General features: G+C 44.4%; 1 protein-coding gene across 2 annotated transcripts; it reads right to left on the bottom strand.

Moving 5' to 3' along the window:
• Positions 1-828: 828 nt before the first annotated feature.
• On the bottom strand, positions 829-23,455 carry SRPX2 (sushi repeat containing protein X-linked 2). 2 transcript variants are annotated; one of them, XM_063083899.1, is made up of 11 exons: positions 23,148-23,455; positions 21,267-21,473; positions 16,644-16,724; positions 9,281-9,472; positions 6,840-7,016; positions 6,421-6,547; positions 6,132-6,253; positions 4,866-5,045; positions 4,386-4,519; positions 2,400-2,521; positions 829-1,313 (listed from the first exon to the last, which is right to left on the bottom strand). In XM_063083899.1, the coding sequence occupies exons 2-11, from the start codon at positions 21,346-21,348 to the stop codon at positions 1,133-1,135; spliced, it is 1,398 nt and encodes a 465-aa protein (XP_062939969.1). In that variant the 5' UTR covers positions 21,349-21,473; positions 23,148-23,455; the 3' UTR covers positions 829-1,132. The 2 variants fall into 2 exon arrangements, with proteins under 2 accessions (XP_062939969.1, XP_062939970.1); XM_063083900.1 differs by having other exon boundaries at positions 21,267-21,349.
• Positions 23,456-23,702: the final 247 nt, after the last annotated feature.

Here is a 23,702-nt window from a genome sequence, read left to right as displayed (position 1 = left end):
TCCCACCCAGACTGACTCCTTCTCCCCTTGAGTTTTCCACTGGTGAACCCCCGGTTAAGCTGAAGGAAAAAGGCTGCTGAGTCTTAACATGACTCTGGGTTCCATGAGTGTATGAAAGAAGGTTCTCAGCAGCAAGGAGGAGAACACTTTCAAACAGTGGCGCACCATTGAGTGGGACTGAAGTCAGAGCAGGATCTGTGTGCGGCTCCATTTCACAATAGCCCTGCCTCAAATTTACTTTCAGGCTTGGTACTTAAGGCTTGACTTTGTGCTGCTATAGCTCCCACCTGGTCTGTGCTATCTCGTAAAAGTGGTATCTGAAGAAGTTAATATGTGAGGCTGAGTCTGTTTTTCTTTTCTTTCCCCACTACCTGCAGTGGTGATTTACTAGATTACAGGCTGGGGGCTCCTCTGGGGAAGGGAAAGCATTCTCTGCTATGGGAACCAGAGGCCTCAGTAAGAAGAGGTTCTTGCCCCTGAGCCAGTTGGAGGGGCCAGGAGAGAGCAAGCTCTCTCAAGCTCCCTCCCATTACAGCATTTTCCTAACTCTTAGATGAAGAAATAGTTCATATAACATTTGTAGTCCAATGCCCTAGATGGAGAAATGACAAGCAGGTTCAAGAATGTTTAGTAGCACGCCTCTCCCCCTACCCCTGCCCTCCACGATATAGTTAACCTGTAAGGAAAATCCAGCTACACTTGTTTAAAGTGTCCTGGTTGTGTGTTGTGATGGTGCTGCCCTCTGCTGTCACCTCAGGGTAAAGGAACCATTTAAAACACAGCCGGTTAGTGAACAAATTGAGGATTTACTTGTCTGAAAGACTTTGGAGAGCTGGGCAGAGGCCCAGGTTAGGAAAGAAAGACCTATCCCCAACCCACTGCCCAGGGCCTTCCCTCAGTCCCTACCTAGCTTCTTATGCTCCTCCAGTGCCACCTGAAGCAGAGACTTGCTTAGGGAAACTATTGCACACCCTAAAAAGGTGCCTGGAAGTGTCCCAGGACTGGTGAAACTCACCCACTTTGGTGTCCTGTCCCTGGAACTGTGGGAGACCATTTCCTCCTTTTATTGGGTCCCAGTTTCAGCTAACTAGGGGAGCTTTTCCCTTGACCTCAACCATGCCCTGGCTCAAGTTCACTCGCATATGTCCCTTTGCTCCCGGCGCTGGATCAGCTCCTGGTTGCTCAGTAGGTAGTCATCAATGAACGTGAAGATTTCCTCGGGGGTGACAGGTTCCATGTAGCGTTCCCGGTCGATGCCCTGCTTGTCAATCAACACCATGTTGAAGTAGGAGCGAGTGAGGCGCTGAAATTGCCTAGAGAGAGCAGCCCAGGGAGGTGTGAGACCTTGTCTAAGCATCCGTCCTGCAGGGCCCTACCATCCTCTGACCTTTCACAGCTCCACTGATGGACTGATTCCTTCTCCACCCCAGTCCCCATCCCCTCCACTACCTATCTCAGGCTCCTTTGCTATTCACTGTTCAGACCCTAGACTGGCAGCCCCTACACATCTTGGTCTGCTAAACTGTCCCTCCCTCACCCCAGCTGGGGCGGCTTTGCTATTACCATGCTGTGTTTCGGTTGTGGGCCCCTTTAAGTAGGGCTATCACATATTGCTATGCAGGCTGCACGAATGACTCCAGGGGCACCCATCACAGACACTATGATGTGTACGCACATCACAAATGGCAGCCCTGAGGCTGATAAATACCAGCTAGTTAACTCTTCTACCTGAAGCCACAAGTCTCCTGTCTCCTTCCTCTGAGCGTTTCCTAGTCTCTCCTCTAATTGGGACTGAATCCTTCTGTTCCCACTGAGACTGAGCCCTAGACCCAGGTATCATTTCCAGAACAGAGAACAGTGATGGTTTTATTGGCCCTGAGTATATGTGGAGGCATTGGAAGGATGCTGATGAATAGATAATGAGAAAAGTCAACTTGTACCACCTGTAACCTACAGCCTTCCCTGGGGAAACCCAGGGGCTGATGGATATAATTCAGATTGCAGTGCCTAAAGATGCCTTTTGCTTTTTTGGAGAGTAAAGGCAAACAAATGAGGCCAGGAGGCAACAGGAACAGAGGCTTATCTGAGTCAAGTTTCGGTCTGTCTCAGCCCTGGCTGTGCTTCAGAGTCACCTGAGGTGACTATATAAAAGCATGTTCCTGAGGGAGTTTGGGGTGGGGCTTTGTAATCTGTATCTTAACAGCCCCCCCCCCCCCATTTGATTCTGATGTCCTGCCAGAGTTAAGAACCACTCTCTGGTCTTACCTAATGCATAAGAGTTCAAACACAAGAAGTGCCCCAAGAGAGTAGTGTCTGCTGGTTCTCCCATAAGCCCCCTGTTCCCAGTGTCCTTCCTAGGGTTTCTGCCCACCCCTGCCCCGCAGCCTCCCAGCCTGGACCTGAGCTCCTCAATGATGTTGGCTGACAGCTGGTGCTCCCGGATGCGCCCCACCTCCTGAGGTGGCTGCCCTACCAGCTCGATGATGGTCATATGCCGCAGGTCTAGTCCACAGGTGGATTGCTGGGAGGGGGAGAGAACATTTATGGAACAGGCCTTTGCACTGGGACCACGTGAGGCAGTGTGGGAAAGGAGGGGCTTCTCTCACAACAATCACATGATTGCACCAGTCACACCGTGAGGTCTACAACAACCTTTTCCCTCTGTCATTCCTGAAGTACTTGCCCCAACAGTGTTTCCTTTATTCTATGGAAGTGAAGGGTATGAAACCGGCTACACGATGTGGGGTAAGAAAGAGAAATGTAATGACTAAGTTGCAGGAACATAACCATTGCTTAGCTTTGCATAGGTTTTCAACTACACAGGTTCTTAATGGATGGCTATTGTGATATGATGATAATAGCTATCGTCTGCTGAATATACATACCTAATCCTTTGTAGAAATAATCTAATTTAATCCTTACAATACCCCTAACAAGCTGAGTGGTGTCATCCCTATTCTACAGAGGAGAAAGTAACTTGTCCATATTTGCATGATAAAAAGATGCTGAGCCAAGATTCAAACTGAGGGCTGATGCCACCTGCCCCGGCGTGTGCTCCTTACCACTAGGCTACATTGCTGGGGCATCTTCTCAGTCCCAGGATTTCTCCAAAACAGCGTGCAGTGCTCTTTTTCATTACCCTCTGTGGCCTTCCTGACACTTGGTGGTGACACACCCTGTAGCCCTGCCTTGGCTTTTCGTTCTGCCTTGTCCTGCCTGTTAGCCAGCTACCTACTGGGGCGAGGTTTAAAAAGGCATTGAATACTCCCTGGTGGCCCACCTCTAGTTTACCTTTGGGCTCCATCAGTCCTGACCCTCAGAATCATGTCCTTGCTGACAGGTTCCTGTTCTTGTTTGCTTCCTGTTCAAACCAAGCTGTTGCCTTTGCCTTATTTGGATCCCTGGAGGAACGAGGTCCTTTTTGGTCTAGACCCTCAGGTTTATCCTTTTGGCAAAACCACTTCCATCATGGGCCTCTGAATATTGACTTAGCAACTTCTAAGAGTCAACCTTTAGAAACTCACTAACTAAGAAGCTTCTTCTCTTACCTGGGTATCCAACCCCTTGCAGCTCCCAGACCTGCTTCTTAGTCTTGTCAGCACTCCCTGAATTCTCTCCAACAACCTGGCCTGTTCTTTTTATAAATCCCCATGGTCATATCTACTCTGTCCTAGCTCCCTCTCCCTCCCTGACCAGTGGTTTTGGCTAGGTATCTCTTAGTATGTTAAAAATCATCATACAACTCCCTTATTTTACTTTGAGATGTCACAATACTTCTCTTCTGCTACTAGTGATGGTTAACAGCATGGATACTGGAGCCAAACTGCCTGGCTCTACCACTAAAGCCCAGCTCTAGTACTTACAAGCTAGTGACCTTGGGCAAATCACTTAACCTCTCTATGCCTCAGTCTCCTTACCTACTCTATGGGAATAATTATAGTACCTACCTCCTAAGGGTTGCTGTGAGAATTAGATGAATATGTGTAAAGCACATAGATCAGTGCCTGCTACTTACATGGCACTTGCCATGTAAGTGTTTGTTAGTGCTATTATCCTTGAAACATAAACGTAGTCAATTCCCAACATTTATGTTTGATCATAGCTATCTTACAAATCTCTCTCAGAGTGCTTTACCATGCTCCCTTCCCATCTTTCACTCAGACCCCTGCAAGTCACATCCACCATTCCAGTGTCCTTGTTGCCTTTTCAGTAAAAACATAGCAGTTTCTAAAATGTGCTAAATGTCTACTGAAAAACGAATCAAATGTTACCTACAAAAATTTTGAGAAAGTAGGGTTTGTGCTGCAGAGAGCAACTGTTTGATTTGGAAAAGGTAAGGGGATAATGTCAAGGAGCTAAGCCCTCAGTAGGGAAGTGGGTCTCACCTGTAGCATAGAGATCTGCATTTTATAATACCGGTTGGAGGGATCAGGAGCTGAGATGATGAGGAGTCGCTGTTTCTCATAAAACTGATCCAGAAGGCCAGCAGCCGAGTTGACATTGACATTAATTTTCATAGCTAGGGCAGAAGCAGATGGCCAGTCAGACACAGAGTATGGTCTTCTCCTTCATCCCAGCTTGGGTAACTTGACAACTTGAGGTGTTCCAGTCTTGTGGGTTAATCCTTTCTGGTTGTTTCTCCCTTTCCTTGGGGGAAATCCTGAAAGAACACTTGGAGATTTTAAACCCTTCTTCTTGGGATAGGAGTATTCTATGAGGGGAAGTTGGCCCTCAAAATAGACACATCTCAGAATCCCTCATTCCCACATCACACACATTGCTATTGGACCCCTGTGCCATGGAGGTATCCTCCAAAGTAGCCCTGATTAACATATCCACTCTCCCCATTCACTGGTTTCACTCACGAGCACAGATAGGTGGTGATCCTGACCACTGGCGGCTGGACTGGCAGACCCGAGAGGTGGTCCCCTGGCGCTCATAACCACCATCACAGTGGTATTCACAGGTGGCACCGTAGTTGTTCCCTGCTGAGGTGCAGGTGAGGTAGCCATGCTGTGGTGGTTTCAGAACTGGGCAGCGTCTCACTGTCAGGGAGGAGCTCAAGTTAGGGGTTATGGCATCTTTGGTAGGAAGAAAAGGTTAAGAGGGTGCCCATGCTGGGCATTCTAGACCTCGAGACTTAGGATGATGAGAACAAATGGCTTTTCTATGTTTCCAATGTCTAGAGATAGAGCTAGAATTTCCTTTTACGAAGGAAGTAAATCTGAAATGCAAAGGTTCATAAAGTCTGGGGACACAGGTGAATATACATATTGTCATTAAAAGACTACCAATCTGTAAAAGAAAATATTGTCATCTGTGTTTCCAGACTTTATGGACATGCTATGTAAAGGTGACTACCTTGCAGAATTACTTTTAATAGCAGAAATAAGTCAGAAGATGTCTTAAATATCCTTCAGTGGGACAAGGGATATATTCTTTGAGTAGAATATTATGCTGTCATTAAAAATATTTCTAAAGAATTTAAAAATAACATGGGAAAATTACTTGCATTTTAATTAAAAGTGAAAAAGGGTGATCTACGATTGGATATACAGTATGAGCTCAACAGTATATGTTTTTAATAGTGTGCATAGAAAAAAGACTGGAAGAAAAATACCGAAAGGTTAACAGCAATTGCCTCTGGATGATGGGATAATAGATCCCCCCCCCATTATATGTTTCTTTATTTTCCAAATGGTCAACAATGAGTATAGATTATTTTTATGATGAGAAAAGTAAAAAAAAAAATACAACACAAAGCAAAGGGGAAGAATTAGTAGCCAGTACCACCAATTTTAGCAGAGGTGAATGATAATGAAGGCTGATTAGATCTTATAATTTTGAAGGCCAAGAAAAGAAACAGATATAGAGTATCTTTGTGAATTTTTTCAACATTTAGAATAATGAGAAAGTCTTGTTGAGGAGTCTGGGTTTCTGAAACATGTATATGCACATCTAATACAGGCTTCCTGAATGAGCCTGTTTGGTGAATTTGTTTTTTCCCTCTCCCAGTATAAATGAAGTGTGTTTGTTTCAGGCATAGAGAGGAGAGGGTTGTGGTGGGCTTTAGAAGGTCAGGGTAGAGCCGGAATAACGAACAATGTAGAAACTGAAGAATTCCTTCTGACCTTGTACTTTCACAATGAACTTGCAGCTGGCCCGGTTGTAGGCTTGGTCATAGGCAGTGTAACGGATCACATGCTCTCCTTCAGGAAACTGAGAGCCTGGCTCAGGGCCCCGAAGTGTCACTCTGCATGGGGACAGAATAAAAGAGACACTGAGGAAAGAGACCCTTAGAATTGAGGTCTGAGACACATCATCACTGTAGCCTCAGCCTGTGCAGTTTCAGTGTGAGCAGCCTGAGGGACTGGGAGAAGCTGCTAGAAGGTGTAAGGGGCATCTGTTACTCAAGCTTACCTGGTGATGGTACCATCAGCAGAATCTTTCACCAAGGGTGGGTCCCAGTATACCCGAGCAGTCAGTTTCTCTGGTTCTGCCATCTTCTCACGTGATTGGGGACAACGGATCTTGGGTGGATCTATGTCTGCCAAGGTCAAAAATCAAGTGGTGGCTCGTGGGCCCTCTGCCTTCCCTGGAGGGAACCCATTGAAGCAATACCACACACCACTGGGTAGGTAAAAAGTTCAAGGTCCTCAAGGAAACTGGGGAAGGAAGCTGGACTCCAGGGGAAATGATCATTTTGTTAAGAATATGCCCAGGGTGCTACTCTCATAGTGAACAGGAATGCCTTCTGCAGTGAGAATTCTGCATCTTGTGTGGAAACAATGCTAGTGTGGCTCTTTGCATCAGGACAGCTGAGAGTGACCAGCATTTACCTACACATACAGGCTCGCCTCCACTCCATCGCCCATCTTCCATGCAGATTCGGCTGCGGTCACCTTCCAGGTGGTAACCATTGGAACAGCTGTAGTCACAGCGGGAGTCAAGAAGCAGCCCATTTGTACAGGTGTAGGTGCCACTAGTGATTAATGGCAGTGCGTGGCATCTCATCTCTAAGAGAGAACCAAGTGGCAAGGTCAGTGGTCTGTGGGGCTATCTGGAGGGGTGATGCCTGGGCATCTCACACAGGGAGAAACATATCAGAGACAGCAGAAAATACAGAAACCCTACCTATACTGCTCTTATGTTTTTGTGACTATCTGCCTTTTTCCCCCTAATTGTCCTCTTATTTTCATATTATAAAGTACAATCACGCTCTTGCAGGGGTTTCAAAGAAGTAAACTACTTGTCCAAATACATGGACTTTGGAATCAGACCTGAGTTTGCATCCCAGCTCCACCTCTCACTAGCTCTGTGACTTGAAGAAGTTGCTGCATCTCTCTGAGTCTCAGTGTTTCCATCAGTGAAATATGGATACCTCATAGGATTGTTGTGCAGATTAAGAGACAATGCATTTAAACCTCTGGGCTCATTTAGGGCCTCAGAAACTATTAGTTTTCCTTTGTTGTTCCTCAAATACTAGGTGTCCTTTAGCACATTCAAAGCTCATTTTTAGGGCCTGCCCATGGCTCACTTGGGAGAGTGTGGTGCTGATAACACCAAGGCCACAGGTTCGGATCCCTATATAGGGATGGCCGGTTAGCTCACTTTGGAGAGCGTGGTGCTGACAACACCAACTTAAGGGTTAAGATCCCCTTACCGGTCATCTTTTTTTTTTAAAAAAAGCTCATTTTGTAGTATAGTGTTGGTGCTACCCTGGGCACTCCTCAGCTGAGGCTCACTTACATGCTGAAGTGTGCTGGCCCTCTGTCCGGGTGAGAATGCAAGTCAGACCAGTGCCCAGAGGGCCAGGTATGGTGGTATTTGATCAAAGAGTGATCCATGTGTTTTAGACAACACATGGGCCAGAAGCGGAGATGATCACCATGAATTCATTATGAGCCTGTGCTTGCCACAGTCTTGTTTGAGAGACCTGATACTTGAGAGAAGTAGGCCATATATTCCTTTAGGTTCTATTCCTGCATTAGTTCAATTGTTGGAGCTTTGAATAAAGAAGATTCTATATAAGGTATGTTCATTTTGCTTCTTTGCTAAACCAGACTTGAAGCCTTTTCTGTTTTCCAATATTGCTTATGTAAAGATCTGTGCAAAGACGTCCTTGAAATCAGGGCCAAGAAGAAAGATTTGTCTCTTCAGACACATTTGTTTGCTTAGTATCATGTGACAGTGAAAATGACAGATACAAAGTATTCATCCTTTTGTCTCTTACGAGGAAGGTCAAAGCTAGATTCAGTGCTCAAAAGTAATAATCGACTCATTCTAGGCACCTGGAAATATGTATATCACCATTCTTTTAACTAGTTTTATGCTCATTTATAATATATAGCCTTATAGTTTTCAATTTTGTCAGGCCAATTCAAATTCATTTTGGAAATAGTGGGGTCTAAGTCCTAAGACAACTTCATCACAGTCACCCACCAGAGGGATGTGGTGACTGCCTTCTTTCTGGCTCTCAGGCTTCTCTTCTCCTGCACAGCATCTTCTCTGACCAACCTCATTTCTCTCTGAACGCTCAGCACTTCTGCATCCAGTTACATGACATTCACATGCACATATTTGTGTTTCTATCCCATAAGTCTATAAGTGGCCTAGGGGTAATTGGGGAATTGCGTAAGCTCCCAAAATGACAGATTCAGGGCCCTGCACACATGGGTATCCTACAAATGGTATTTAGCAATGGACATATGGACAGACAAAGCTCAGCTGCTAAAAGGGATTAGACTGTGGAGTTTGAATAAGAGGTAGGGATTTGGAAACCGAAGGGGGACATGATTTGGAATGTGTGTGGATTAGCATCCTCACATTCTAGACTTAGGGATTCTTCTTCTTGGTTTTCAGAAGAAAATGGAGAATAGCAGATGTCTCGTAGCTTCACTGCCAAGGCCTTTTAAGGCTGTAGGCCAGGAAGTTCAACAGTTGACCACAAGTGGGAAATAGTCTGAAGCCACACATCCTTGGGAGTTCCAGAAGAATGCCCAGACCCACATCAGGCCTCAGGCCCAAGCCTTATTTCCCTACATGCACTCCTAGGCTCCTTGAGTCAGAAGGGCTAGTTGCTACTTAAATTCCCAAGTTGCTTGGGAAGTAACCAAGGGAGAGAAAATGACCTAGAATGTTAGGATGGGAAAAGGCCCTACTGGGGGCCTGTGGAAAACTCTCAATTTACACTTGAGATAAGGGCATAGTAACACCTCAGTGGCTGGCTGGCTGGCTTCTCTTGCATACACATGTCAGCACATGCACACACACAACTTACGCCTGCAGTAGGCAGTTCCAGACCAGCGGCGGCTTGGCAGGCATTGCACGGACCTCCGTCCAATCAGTTGAAAGCCCCGGTCACAGGAGAGCTCACACCGTGTGCCCAGGCTGCTGTGATAATTTCCTCCCCTTGGTGAGTAGCATGTCGCTTCTCCATCCTGGATATTTAATGTATAACACCATCGGGGAACTGTAGCAAAAGAAGAAAAGTAAGCTAGAAGTACAGCAATCAAGATAGTGTTGGCAAAAGAACCAATATGTGGATTCAATTTGTTCCATAGATCAATGGAACAGAATAGAGAGCCCAGAAATAGACCCACACAAGTATGCCAAAATAATTTTTGACAAGAGTGCAAAAACAATTCAATAGAGGAAAGATAGCCTTTCAAACAAATGGTACTGAAACAATTGGACTTCCATATAAAAAAAAAAAGGAACCTCGACCTAAGTCTCACACCTTATATAAAAATTAACTCAAAATGAATCATTAATTTAAATGTAAAAAGGAAAATTATAAAACTTTTAGGAAAAGACATAGGAGAAAATCTCTGGGATATAAGCATTTGGCCGAGAGATCTTAGACATGCTACCAAAAGCACAACTCATAAAAGAAAAATCAATAAATTGAACCTTGGTAAAAAACTTTTGCTCTGTGAAATGCACTATTAAGGGATCAAAGACAAACCACAAACTGGGAGAAAATGTTTGCAAACTACGTATCTGACAATGGACTAGTATCTAGAATATAGAAAGAACTCTCAAAAATCAACAGTAAAAAAGCCAACAATCTGGTTAGAACATGGGCAAAAGATATGAACAGCCATGTTGCCAAAGAGGATATATTGATGGCAAATAAGCACATGAAAAGATGTTTAGCATCATTTGGCATTAGAGAAATGCAAATTAAAACTGCAGTGAGACACCATTAGAATGCCTAATCTTAAAACAAAACATACAAAAAAACTGGCAACACCAAGAGCTGGTGAAGATGGAGAGGAACTGGAACTCTCACATCTTGCTGGTGGAAATGCAAAAATACAGCCACTTTGGAAAATATTTGGTAGTTTCTTATAAAGGTAATACCATACCTTCTTATAAGGAAAGGTATACTTACCATACAACTCTGCAATCCCACTTTAAGGTATTTACCCAAGTGAAATGAAAACCTGTGTCCACACAAAATCCTGTACACAAATATTTAAAGTAGCTCTATTCATAGTTGCCAAAAGCTGGAAACAATGCCAATGTCTTTCTGTGGGTGAATGGTTAAAATAACTGTGGTTTATTCATACAGAAGAATGAAGTGCTGATACATGGAGCAACATGCGTGAATCTGAAACGCATTTTGTAAAGTGAAAGAAGCCAGACTCAAAAGGCTACCTACTGTAGGATTCCATTTATATGACAGAAATATAGGGACATATATAGGCAAAACTATAAGGATAGAGTACAGTGGTTGCCAGAAATCAGGGGTAGAGGTAGGGGACAACCTCAAAGGGGCAGCACTGGGCCAGTTTTGGAGGTGGTGGAACTGTTTTGTACCGTGGTAGTGGTTACATGACTCTATGTGTTTGTCAGAACTCGTAGAGCTGTACACCAAAAAGAGTGAATTTTACTGTATGTGAATGTAAAACAAACTTTAAAAAAACCCCACGAAAATGTAAACTAGAAAGAGGAAGGGAATGTGACTTCAAAGAAGGCTGCTTAGGAATGAAAGCCATTCCCAGTTCAGTACTGTGCACAAAAGATTATAGGGCTGTTAAATCATAAAGGCATTGTAAAGATGCCTCACTGGCTATACAAAATAAATGACTCTTCAGTGGGTTCAGAGTTTACAGGGACACGTACAAGCAACTGGAGGGCCACCTGCCCATGGATGCATACACAGCATGGCACAGATCTGTTAGCCTAGGGTTGGGAAAGCTAAAGCCCCCTAAGAGCTGATTTGCTTCCCAAATCCTAAGGGACAGAAAAAGAGGGCTTGAGAGAGAGAGAGAGAGAGAGAGAGAGAGAGAGAGAGAGAGAGAGAGAGAAAAGCATTATGAGAAGCTAAAAGAAGAAAGAAAGGCTAGAGCCTCTGCTTGAGTGCAGCTGGAGAATAAAGACAAATGACAGTGAGTAAACTATTCTTCAACCAACACCACGATTGGGACTTCCAGCATTAGTTTCAAGCCAGTGGCAGTGACATATGGCTGCCATCCAGAGACACCATCTCCAAATTACAGAAAGTCTCTTAAGCACTTCAGTTGCAGAGCTGTCGATTATAGGGCCACAACAGATATCACAAAAACCTTACATGGGAGGCTGGGACCTCAACAATCATTCCTATTCTAAATTTCTCTACCACATTCTGTCAAGGAAAATACACAACAGATTGAAACAGGTAGAACAAGCAAGAATGGTAAAGGGAAATATAAAACTCAGGATAAATACTGAGACAGTAAGAGAAGGCCCAGCTATCATAAATCCCAATTTTCAAATATGGAAGAAGGTAGCCTCTGGGAACTTGCCTGGTGGCACTGACAGCATTGATAGCATAGTGTTCTAGAATATTTAAATGTAAGGCTTATGAACTATTAGAGAAGTGAAGATCTCCAGGAGCCCTCAAGAACAAGTAATTCCAGACTGACATCATTTCGTTTTTGGGTAGGGTGACCAGACTGGTAGAGCAGGGGAAATGGTGAGTATGCTATGTGGAAGTAAGTGAGGCATGTGACAATGCTTTTCATGCCATTGATGTGGATGAGATGAAGAAATACAGGAGAGGTGACAACATGGTTAAAGAGATTCATAACTGGCTGAACAACTGTACCCAAAGAATGCTGATGGGTAACTGAAACTAAGAAGGTGGTTAAATGTCTAGTAGGAAATATACTAGTTTTTATTGATATTTACTGCGTGCTAGGCACCATGCTACTTATTTTCCTTTTCACACACATTATCTCATACAGTTCTCCCAATAGCCCTGTGAGGGAGGTAGGTGTTTATCCCTATTTTGCAGGTGAGGAAATAATGTGCCCAGCATCCCTGAGCAAGTAAGGGGCAGAGCTGGGATTTGAATTCAAGCTTTGTCTGCTCCAAAATCCATGTTCTTTCTAATCATACAATCTGCCACTGCAGCAGATTTTGAAGTAAACACTGACCTTTTTGAATAGGTAATATATCCACAAAGTTCAAAACCCCAAAACTATAAGAAGTGACACAGTAAAATGTCTCCTTCCCACCCCTACTTGTATGCCCAACCCCACTTAGTCTCCTCCCAAAGAGCCACTGTTAATCATTTCTTTATGCATGTAAAGCAAATGTTAGTATAGCTTCTTATTTTTCTCTCCTTTTTGACATATAGAGTAGCACATTCTACCCCCTGCTCCCACCACTGCTTTTTAAAAAATAGCCTTAAGGATGTATTTTAGAGATCTTTCCATACTACTACACAGCAAACATATCATTTATTTAAATGAAATAACGTTTATAAAATACATAGTGCAGTAACTGGCACATAATAGGGGTTTTTCCAGGGAAGGTAGAGGAGCCGGGATTTGAACCCAGGCCCATGGCCGCTGCTCTCTGTAGCTATTCGCCTATCTCTTGTTAGGGCCTATAAAGAGAGGGAAGTGCTGACAACAGGGTTGAAAAGGCCTTCTCTGCGATTATCTTCAGATAACCCAGGCAGAGTGACTTGCTGGCGCAGGGCTGGGGCAAGCTGCGAGGACAGCAGCAGCCCACGGACCGAGGGCTCACCTCAGAGAAGGAGTGAGGGTAAGGGAGTGACAGAAAGTACGAAGTTAGCAAAAATGGTACCAAACTGCATGGGCAGTTTGCTCTAAAATAATGGTATGATTTTTGCTGGTTAGCGCTTCTTTTATATATATATTTTAAATGATGAGTTACATTTTTGATAAAAGAGATGGACTGAATGTGGCTTTGGAATCAGACAAACCCAGGTTTAAATTCCTGCTGTGCCACCTCCAAGCTCTGTGACTATATATTTAATTTCCCTGAGCTTAGTTTCCTGATCTATAAAATGAGGGATAATAAACCAGTTCTATAGGGCTGTTGTGAGAGTCAAATGAAATTACATGTGTAAAATATCCAGCCCTATGAATAATATTCCCTAAATCAGTGACTGGGTTTCAGCCATTGTTTCATCTCCAAGCAACAACATGTTGTGGCTCCCCCCCTTAGTTTTGAGTATGTGACTGTGAAACACGACTGCCATCTGGAGACATTATCTCCAAATTACAGAAAGTTCTTAAGCACTACAGTTGTAGAGCTGTCGATTATGAGGACACAAAGACCTTATTTGGGAAGCTGGGACTTCAGGCTGTATTTTTCCTGGCCATCCCCTCCCATTCATCATTGATAATCTCACTCAATTCATTGCATGCCTTGAGACTAAGTCCCAAAGAGACACTAGACCCCACAGCCAAAGACTGCTATGCAGCTCATATTTTTCTAAAGGGCCTTATGCTCATTTAAAAATAACCAATGAGGAAGGTTAATATTAATCATAGGGCTGCCAGACTCCTTGAAAGTACCTTCTGCATCTGTTGCTTCTTACTATCCACTTCTCCCATTTACAGTTAGCATCTACTTTTTACATGGCTCTGTGGGAGTGACATACATGGCTCCTTCTGTTAAATAGATAACAATTTTGTTGAGGATAATAAAAAGCAAATCAAAGAGGCAGTACATAATGAAGGCCAAATGAGTGGTCTGACAATAAACATTTATTTCAGAAGAGGGCATGGTAGGTATTCAGTAAGTATTCAGTGAAAGCATGAATGGGTAAGGGAAAGCTCAGTGTGGGCTAAAGCAGTCTGAGAACAGCAGAGCAGCCTGGTTGATGCACGGATTTCATGTGGAGAGAAGGGGTGAGAAGTTGTCAGGCTGGGAAGCTAGACTGAGGCCAGATTCTGATTAACGATGGTCATTGTGAGCCACTAGGTTTGGGGGAGGGAGAAATATGAGTCAGAGAATCCAGTTAGGAGGCAACTGCCATTATCCATGTGCAAAGTGATAAAAGTTTTAATTCCATGGATTAATAAAGAAAAGACAGGTCTTGGTGAATGACTGGTGAGGAGAGATGAGGAAAAGGTGGCTGTTCAAGGTTATGGGGGCTATTAGAGGTGACACTGAGGTATTTAGAAGCCCAAATAACTAAGAGAATGATGGCACCGTTATCAGAAGTAGGAAGATCAGCTGGTAAAACCATTGTCAGGCAAGATGAAAGAATTTCATTTTAAACATCTCTAAATGGAAGTGTCCAGCAACAGTTGGAGATGTAGTCCAGAAGCTCAGGAGACAGGTCAGCGTTGCCCAAAGTTCAGATCATTTCTCATTCTCTCTGTTGTCACCACCGGAGATCCCATCACCTTTCCTAGCTTCAGCTATGACCAGAACAGTGAAATGTCCTGGAGCCCAAGGAAGAGGAGTTAAGAAGAAAGGGATGTGCTCACTATTGCTGGAGAGGCTGAGGAGACTGAAGCTCAAGAAAGGGCCATGCTTCAATCTCTGTACCGGCCAACCCAACAAAACAAAACAAAACAGAACAAAAAAACAAGGGCCATGTGATTTGGTTATGGGGAGAGAACTGTGATATTGAAGAGATGTCATTTCAGCTTGGAGATTTGTGGGTGGGTGGGAAACAGACTGTAGGGAGTTTAGGAATTATCGGGTGCTGAGGCAGAGAGACAATGGGTGTGGACCATATGGCAGTGAGAAGAAGACAGGTAGAGGTAGGTAAAAAGGAGCATAGAGGAGCCCAAAGCTCTAATCACTTCTCTATCGAAACAGTTTTCTCAAAGGTCACCATTTACCTCCTTGCCAAATAAAATGTGTGTTCTATCCTCACTTTGATCTCTTTGCAATAGTTGACAAAGTGATCTCCTACCCTTTCTTTTTCCTTAAAACTCTGTTCTCCTGTGGCTTCTGTAATATGATAGACACTGCCATGATCTCCTCCTACATGGCCGACCACTAACTTCCTCTTTTTCTCCTGTTGGCTCCTCCTCTCCTACTCATATCTATAGATGTCTTCTAAGGCTCTGACCTTGGCCCTCTGCTCCCTCAGACAGCCAATCCATCTACATTGATGACTCACAAAGCTCTGTCTTTCCACTTCCCACTACCTACAGGACATCTTTATCAAACCAGTTTTCTTTTTAACCTTGTCTTTCTGAGAGGGGTCTTACAATTCTTCCAAGTATTCAGACTGGATACTTTCAGACATCAGTTTCTTTCTTAGCCTCTTCTTACATCAAATCTGTACCATGTCTTGTCATCTCTTTCTTTGAAACATCTCTGGGGTTCATGCTCACTCCATTTCTTTGCCACTACCCTCAGTAATCTCTAGCCAACATTACTGTAACTGGTTCCTAGAGAGTCTCCCTGATCCAGACTCTACCCCTCCCAAACCCCTACTTTCTGTACAGAATAACCAGGTTAATGTTCTGAAATAACCATTTACTGTGTCATTCTGCTGTGCAAAAATATATGATGGCTCCTTATAGCTCCTAGCATAATAGCTAAACTCTTCTGCATGGCCTATAAAGCATAGAAAGAGAGAATCAGAAATTAAAGGGATAGTAAATATCACCTGGCCTAATTTTCCTTCTGATGCAGTTTATTCAGCATTTTTTTGCAGATAGTCTTCCTGCCTCTTCTTAGAAGGGTCCCTTCTAGAAGGGACAAGATCATGGAGACTTTCTTAATTTGGTCTCATTCTTTATACTCAGCTTTATTTTCTACAACTCCCTCCACATTCTTTCTCCTCCAGTCATGCTTTTTTCTTCTTGGCTCCCTCCTCTACCAGGTTCGTTCTTACCTCCATATCTTTGGCCATCTGCTTTTTGCTGAATGCCTTCCCCTCTCCTTTCCAGTTCTCAAAATCTCACCCATCATTCTAGGCCTACCCTAAATGTCATCTTTTATTACCCCTTTCCTGACTTCTTTGTTTTAACTCCTATTGCATTTACTGCTACCACACAGTTTTATACTTCCTTGCCCTACATGTGCTAATTTTATCCCCCCACCAACAGAATGCAAGCTCCTTGAGAGGGATGAAACCCTATCTTAGACTTTGTATCACCCACAGGCTTACCTTGCACAGGATTTGGCATACAGCAGGTACTCAGTTAGTACTTAGTGGTTAATAATAGATGGGCAACCTTTGGGCTAGAGAGGAAAAGTCACACAGCAAGTCAATAACCAAGTTCATGATTAGAAATCACAGCTCCCGATTCCCTGAGCTGTGGTTTGGGCACATATGAGTCAAGCCTGGGATGAGGATGCTTCAGGGAAGGGCCTAGGCCTTGGGTCAGAAAAGAGCCTGCCTCAACCTGAGAAGTAGTGAGGATTACCTCGGTAGTCTGGGGCAGGAGCCCGTGGGACCTCTTCTACATATACCTCATTGTAGCTTTCATCTGGATAGTAGCCTGAACCTAGAATGAAGAAGACAATATCAAGATGGTGCATTGATTTTTCATTCCAGTCCTTCCCAACCTTCCCTCCCTCCAACTTTGTCTTTTCTGAGGACATGGAACTTCAAGGGTAGGGAGCCAGGTGGATATTTGGTGGGGAAAACTCTGCCTTGTAGAGCAGCAGAACTGTTGTGGGGAAACTTTAGCACCTTAGGTGCATAGAGGCCAAGCTCGTGGTCTGGGGGCTTACTGGTAGCACTAGAAGACCCATTCAAAAGAAAAAAAAAAACCCATGAACTTCTTAACCATCCATCAATCCCATTAATCTGGACTATAAATGACCCATTTCCTTGATGAAACACATGAGTCTTGGTGAGACACGGATGAGCAAGCTCTGAGGATGGACTGTTATCCCAGGTAGAAGGAAAAAATAGAGCTTGAGTCTTCCCGCTAGTGACAGGCCTGCTCACAGTCCTCAGAGGGAAACAATAACTCAAGCTCCCACTAGCCCAGAGGGCACGAGCTGATTGCTGTTGCTGGGGGTGGTGTGCCAAGGCAGACAGGGATGGCTCAAAAGGCAAGAGGGAAAGAGAATAGTTTCATAAGCACTTTGTCCTGGTTTGGAGAAAAGAGAAGGCAGAGTCCTTTGGGTAAATTTCCTGTTTCTCTAATCAGCAAGAGCTTTAGTGGGGAGCTGCTGTGCTGAAGAACATTCTTAATCTACTTCCATCCAGTTAAGTGGCCCAGTCGCTGGTGGAGGCAGGTCTGCGGCTCTCTGAGAGACTAAACAGTATGTTCCACCAGACGGCAGGAAATCGGTCATGAATACAAACTAATTGGAAAACAACTTGGTCCCTTCCGGAGTGAAGTTTCCGGAAGCCCTCCTTCCAGCCTCCCTGAGCCCTAATGCACGCACAGGAATAGGGCAACCAGCTGCGCTGGAGTCAGAAGACAATTCCCCATTTCCAGGAGAGGGTGTGCTTCCAGGACAGGGCTGGGTTTTAGTGCTAAAACCCTTTGGCCTGTGTAAACACTAAGACCACAAGCTTGCCTGCCTCCTTTCTGGAAAGAGGCACAGGGCCCCCTGCACTAAAGGGTGGAGCGGAGGGACAGATGATGAAACTCCTCCATTCCCTGCGAGCCCAGACTGGGGGTGGGGAGGGGTGTTGGGAAACCAGTCCAACTTGGTGAACAAGGGAATGAATCAAATTGAAAGTTTGCCTTATGAAATCATGTTCTTATTGGTTTGCTCTCATTCCAGAAGAAAGAGTTCATTTTTCCTCTTTCCCTTTCTTTTTTTTCTGTTTTCCCATTTCAGTTTTTCTTCTGGCTTCCCTTTATTTCTCTTTAGGCCTCATCTCCCTTCCTCTCTCTTTTCCCACATGGGAAGTGTCTCTGTGGAGGCATGGAATTCTTGTCAGCTGTTTCAGTTTAGTATTAGCCTCCAAGCCTTACAGCTCCTGTAAACAGGAGGCCAGATGTGTGTGATTCCCTAAAGTATTAGGTCTCCCCACTCTTGTTACAGAGCTAGCCTGTGAAGAAATGCTCAGCAGGGAGCAAAAAGATGTTTACCAGAAGAGAAAACAGGAGTGTCAGAGGCCTGTGGCTGGATAGCAACAACAACGACGACTGCAAACATCATTCAGCTGGTCCTCAGTGTTAAGCATATCACATATGTCATCTTACTGTGTTACCATCACACCTTAGGAGGGTAGACACTGTTAGTGCTCTCCAATGTACATATGAAGAAGTAGGCTCAGAGAAATTAAGGGAGTTGCCTAAGGTCTCCCAGCTAGTAAGTAGCAGAGTGGGCATTCCAGCCCAGATCTGTTTGACCCCTAGATACCAAACTCAGACATTCCACTAAAGATGGTAGTTAGTGGAGAGCTTTTGACAATGTCCAGTAGGGATAAAAATCCAAAATCTTTCTTGCAATCCAGCTTTTTTACTCTCTGTGTGTGGGATTGAAAGCCACTAAACATTTTACATCATTCCAGGATTACAGGGAAAGTGGAAAAACTGAGGGGAAGACTCAATCAGTTAATTGCAGTCTCCACCAGGGTGTGGAGATCGCTGGACCAGTGCCAAGTTTGCTTTGTGCTGGGAATGGGTTTGAGCCACCTTACCATTTAAAACCTTTCCATTTCCCCTCTTTGCCTGTCTCTGAGTATCCTTTGCAAATGTTGGGATACTGAGATAGGGTATAAGAATGACACTAGGGGGGCACAGTCTCCACATTATTTTATCTGCTTGTCCCTCTTCAGCCCTGGGGGTGGGGGGGTGGATGGGTGGGGACATTTGGGAAGCATTCCTCAGTTCCTTTAGATCAATCAGTGGTTGGTTACTGTGTGGTCTGTTACTGGGTTCCTCCAACTTCCATAGCACAGTCAGACCCTCTAAGCACTGCCCTTCACAAAGGTATGGTTGGAAATGTAATTGATAGTTGAAGACTATTTTAAGATCCACATTAATGCTTGGTTTATGATGACAAATACAGTCTGAATTTCTGGACTGCACAGATATGCCAATACACACTTTTAACCCATTCTTTGCTTTATTTACATTCTTAACACTTCCTAACCACTGCCAATTATTCCTGGATCCTTTTTATGATTAGCCTTGAATCTACACTTGGCTTCTATCCTTGTGCCATTCCCATTTGAGGACAGGCTATAGGAGTGAACAAAAAGGTCCTGGATGCATAAAGAGTGCTCAATAAATATTTGTCGAATGAATGAATGAACAAATGAACAGAGGCAAGCCCAGCAGTTGAGCTAGCAATATAGGGGAGGATCACTGGAACTCCAAATGTCTGTTATCAGGTAGCCTCCTAAGAATAGAAGACGGAGGAATGAATGGGTTTGCAGGGCTGTCGGAGACCTCACCAGCCTGGGCTCCTTAGAAGGAATGGTGACCCCGGTGATTCAGGTGGATGTGGGAGGGCCACCTTTGCAAACAGCCCTCTGAGAACCTGAAATGAAACTAAATTTTTAAAAACTGCCCTGTCCTCAGGTCTCCAACAGCCCAGGCTTCTGTTCTGGGAAAGGAAAAGGCCTTTGCATGCCACGAGGTTTCATACAGGTGTTCAAAATAGGGCTTTGAGCCATCTAATCTCCACTCAATCCTGTGGTCTTAGGCTGGATTTTGGTTTTCCGTGCTTGAACTGAAGCTAGGGGGAGGTTGGGGAGGGCAGCTGCATGTTTATCTTCTGCAGACTTGGGGCTCCTCTAACCCCAAACAGTGTGTGCTCTGCCAAGGGCTTGACTTGAATTTCTTCATCTCAATGACAGCCCTTGTGCTTTGCCTCCTACAAAGCCAGGTTAAGCCAAAGAGGGGAAGAAGTTTGCATATTTGTTTGAAAGCTTGATGCAGCTGTTCCTGACAAACAGAGCTACTGCCAAAGGCCTCCACCAGGAGCTAAGGGCATGTGGAAAATTTTAGCTACAATGACTGTGGCTGTGATGGGAGCAGTTTGTTATTTACTCATCTTTGGATATTTTCCTAACCCCATTGGTTGGGCCTGTCTCCTTCCACCACTCCCCCCAGCTCCTGTGAGGGCAGACACTGCAGGCCACAGAATATTCTTAGCACTTGGAATGTCAGCTGGGACCCATCAAAAACGTCTGAATGCCACCTATTATCCTTGCCTCCCCCCCTCCCCCTTTCCCTGTTCTCATTGAGCCCATTCTCTTCTTTGGCTCCTTATGTCTCCAGGGGTCCAGGGGTGAGGGGTGAAACACTCAGGAATCCAGAAATCACCATCCTTTCTGAAGTAAGAAATAAGCCAGAAGAAACTGGGGAATTCTGATTGAGAGATTGTGATCTGTATTGCCATTAACAAGTTTGGCAGAAAGGGCTATAAAAATCTCATTTTATAAATAAGGTCAGGGAGGGAGAGAGGAAGGAAGGGGGGGGGGAGAGAGAGAGAGAGAGAGAGAGAGAGAGAGAGAGAGAGAGAGAAAGAGGAAGAAGTCTGATTGGCTCTTGATTCTTTTGAATAGATTGCCTATTTTTTCCAAATGAGATATGAGGTCTAAGTCCTATTCTTGTGGTCTTGACAATTCAAAAGGAATTAATATTAGAAAGTGGTTTTCAGGAAGCTAAGTGCAGAAGCAGGTGAAACAATGGCCTCAAAAGCCAAGTTGTCCGAACTTTTCATTTTTGTTTTGGTGTAGCCTATGTTCAAACAGCTCTTGTTAGGGCCGGCCCGTGGCTCACTCGGGAGAGCGTGGTGCTGATAACACCAAGGCCACGGGTTCGGATCCTATATAGGGATGGCCGGTTTGCTCACTGGCTGAGCGTGGTGTTGACAACACCAAGCCAAGGGTTAAGATCCCCTTACCGGTCATCTTTGAAAAAAAAAAAAAAAAAGCTCTTGTTGGGGTGTCTCAAAAGGCTCCCTTGGAAGCCTGTTGCAGTGTTTTAACCATTTTTATTGTCCTTTAATAGTTCTTCTCTGTATATAAAATAAGGGTTTCTCACTGTAGTCTAACTCTTCCCTCCAACTCTTGGTCTAGTCTCTGCCCTCCCTGGAAATAATGGACAACAGCCCTTAGAACCTACCTGCATACCATGTTGATGTCACTGCTGGAGTTAGGAAGAGCAGCAGAGAGAGAGCTCCTCTTCGAGTTAGTTGACTGGCCATCCTTGAAAGGGGGGGTAAAAAGACAAGAATAGATGTGGCCTGAAGTACCAGGGCAAAGGAAAATGACTTTCAAAAGTCAGCCATCAATGAACCTTCAGAAGTGAGGGGAAGAAGAAATACAGAATCTGTGAAGAAGAAGAGAGATTTTAAAATTAATGCATCCCCCTCAAGAATCTTCCACTTTATAGAACAACAAGACTCTATTTGTTATTTATGGTCCCTTTTCCTCCCAGGAGGAGGAGGACATAAAACAATCAATCTTTAACTGACTCTGGTGAGATGAGATGCAAATGTTCCATTGTCCATGTTATAGAGAGGGACACTGAGGTACCAAGACCAGGAAAAGGCCAATATGAAGTCACATAGAATGAGGAGGGAATCCAGCAGTCTGAAAGCTTCCAGTTAATGGTTTCATCCATTTAACTAGTATTACCTAGCCACTAATCTGGGAAAGCATTAACGTATATGGTCTACGAGCTTAATTCTGGAGGTACACAGATCTGATGTGAATCCAGTTCTGTCGCCTATTAGCTATGGGGCCTTGGACAAATTCCTTAACTTTTCTGAGCCTCAATTTCCTCTTCTATAAAATGGGCATAATAATGGTATCTACCTTATAGAATGTTATTGCCTGGCACATAGGGAAGTAAATGTCAATATATATATCTTGGACATTGTTATTACCAACTTCGTATTGGACAGGACTGGATATTCCTTTTTCCAGTCTCCCAGGCAGTAACTATACTCTGGCTCTGTTCCTAGCTTTGGGTTTTGAGGCTTAGTGGTTTGGTAGTGGCTTCTGGCTTTCGAGTCCAGCCTAACCTCCTGGTTTTACCCTGCTGAGCCAGCAGGAAGTCAGTGAGGCTGGGGAGGACCTACTGAGGTGCATGAGAAGAGAGTGAGCAGCTCCAGCTGACCTCTCACTTCCTGTCCTGTCCTCACTCTAATGGGATGAGAGTTTTGTGGTTCCCAGTGGGCAAATACTTTGTAAATGACAGTATTAAAACTTGCTGCCCATTGGTATAAACTGGCCACTGGACTTTTCAGCAAGCACCCATTTACCCACATGCTTTCAATGAAATGCAATCCTCAGTGGAGGCATCAGCCTCAGAAATGGAGAAACAAAAAGATGGCAGATTCTGGCCAGAGTCCCTAAGCAGCATGCAAAGTCCAAGAAAGGCAATAATTCATTTTCTAATTCATTTCTACTTGGCTTCAAATTTTGTCCAGAGAGTGGCAAGGAAGCAGGATAGAGAAAAAATCAGAGCAAGCAAGGAAGGCAAGAAAAGTAAAAAGATGTGGGAAGGAAGCTAGAAAAAGAAAAGAAAATCTGATGGAGCTGGAGGAAAGAGATGGATAAAAGCAGAAAGAGACAACAAAAGGAGGAGAAAGAGGAGATTAAAGACAGATGCAGGAAAATGAACAGCTAGATAACTAATCACCGACCCCTCTCCCACATCCAGCCTCAACCCAGTTCCTCTGTTCTGGAGCAGGGGCTTTCCTATTCAAATTCGACACTCTGAGTCTGTGACCTCTTACCTGCCCACCTCCTCCCCAGTCTCACAGTGAAAATGTAACCCACTGGAGTCAGCCATCTCTCTGCTGTGGGCTGGGAAGGTAGGGGGAACATGTGTCTGCAGCCACGTCATGGCACATATGAAAAGTAGCATATGATCCAGTTTCATAAAAGAACTTCTCCCCCCACCCCCAGCCATGTTGCCCAAATCCTGGGTCTCTTGATCCCCCCATAGTTGTGAAATGGGGCAGTGTAGTGTGGATGGGATAATTGCAGATCTTACCTGTTTTATGGTTTTTTGTGCTCTCTTTCTTTCTCTTCCTCTTTCTCCTTCCTCTCTGCTCCTCTCATCAGTCGGGGAAAAAAAAAAAACAAAAAAACCTTCTACTTTAACATTCCTAGAACGAGTGGCTCCTGGTCTGTCCAGGCCTCCGGGATTCTGTTAACACTGCCCAGATGTTAGGACGTCTGCATCTGCCAAAAGTTTCCTTAAAGCTATATTATCCCCCGAGCTATAGCTGTTCCTCCCTCAGAGAAGGGTTTTAGAGAGATGGGGAGGGGAGAAGGAACAGAGGGATTAGAGGAACTAAGTCCGTCTGCTGCACAACAGGGGGAAGTGTGAATGGCACTGGCCTCAAGCCCGTGAGTATAGTGATGACTAACAGGCTGGCGCAAGGGCCTCCAGGGATGTGTCGCACTGAAGAACACTTCTTTTTATGTATGACTCAGCATGACAGCAGGATTGAATGAAAAGGAATTTCACAAACTCCAAGGAGAGGGGAATAGTGTAGCTGACTTTGACATTCCCTGGAGATTTCTCCTGTAATTCCTCGGTACT

This window comes from Cynocephalus volans, chromosome X (genome assembly GCF_027409185.1).
Source record: "Cynocephalus volans isolate mCynVol1 chromosome X, mCynVol1.pri, whole genome shotgun sequence".
NCBI lineage: Eukaryota > Metazoa > Chordata > Mammalia > Dermoptera > Cynocephalidae > Cynocephalus > Cynocephalus volans.
Note: the sequence above shows the minus strand (reverse complement) of the source record. Positions and strands in the feature narration are given on the sequence as shown.

Excerpts from the sequence above, each read along its gene's own strand:
- SRPX2 (XM_063083899.1), bottom strand. The coding sequence starts at position 21,348 with ATGGCCAGTCAACTAACTCGAAGAGGAGCTCTCTCTCTGCTGCTCTTC. Across the intron at positions 6,254-6,420 it reads GCTGATGGTACCATCACCAG|AGTGACACTTCGGGGCCCTG; the intron begins GTAAGCTTGAGT and ends GTCCCCATGCAG. Across the intron at positions 4,520-4,865 it reads ATCACCACCTATCTGTGCTC|CTATGAAAATTAATGTCAAT; the intron begins GTGAGTGAAACC and ends CTTCTGCCCTAG.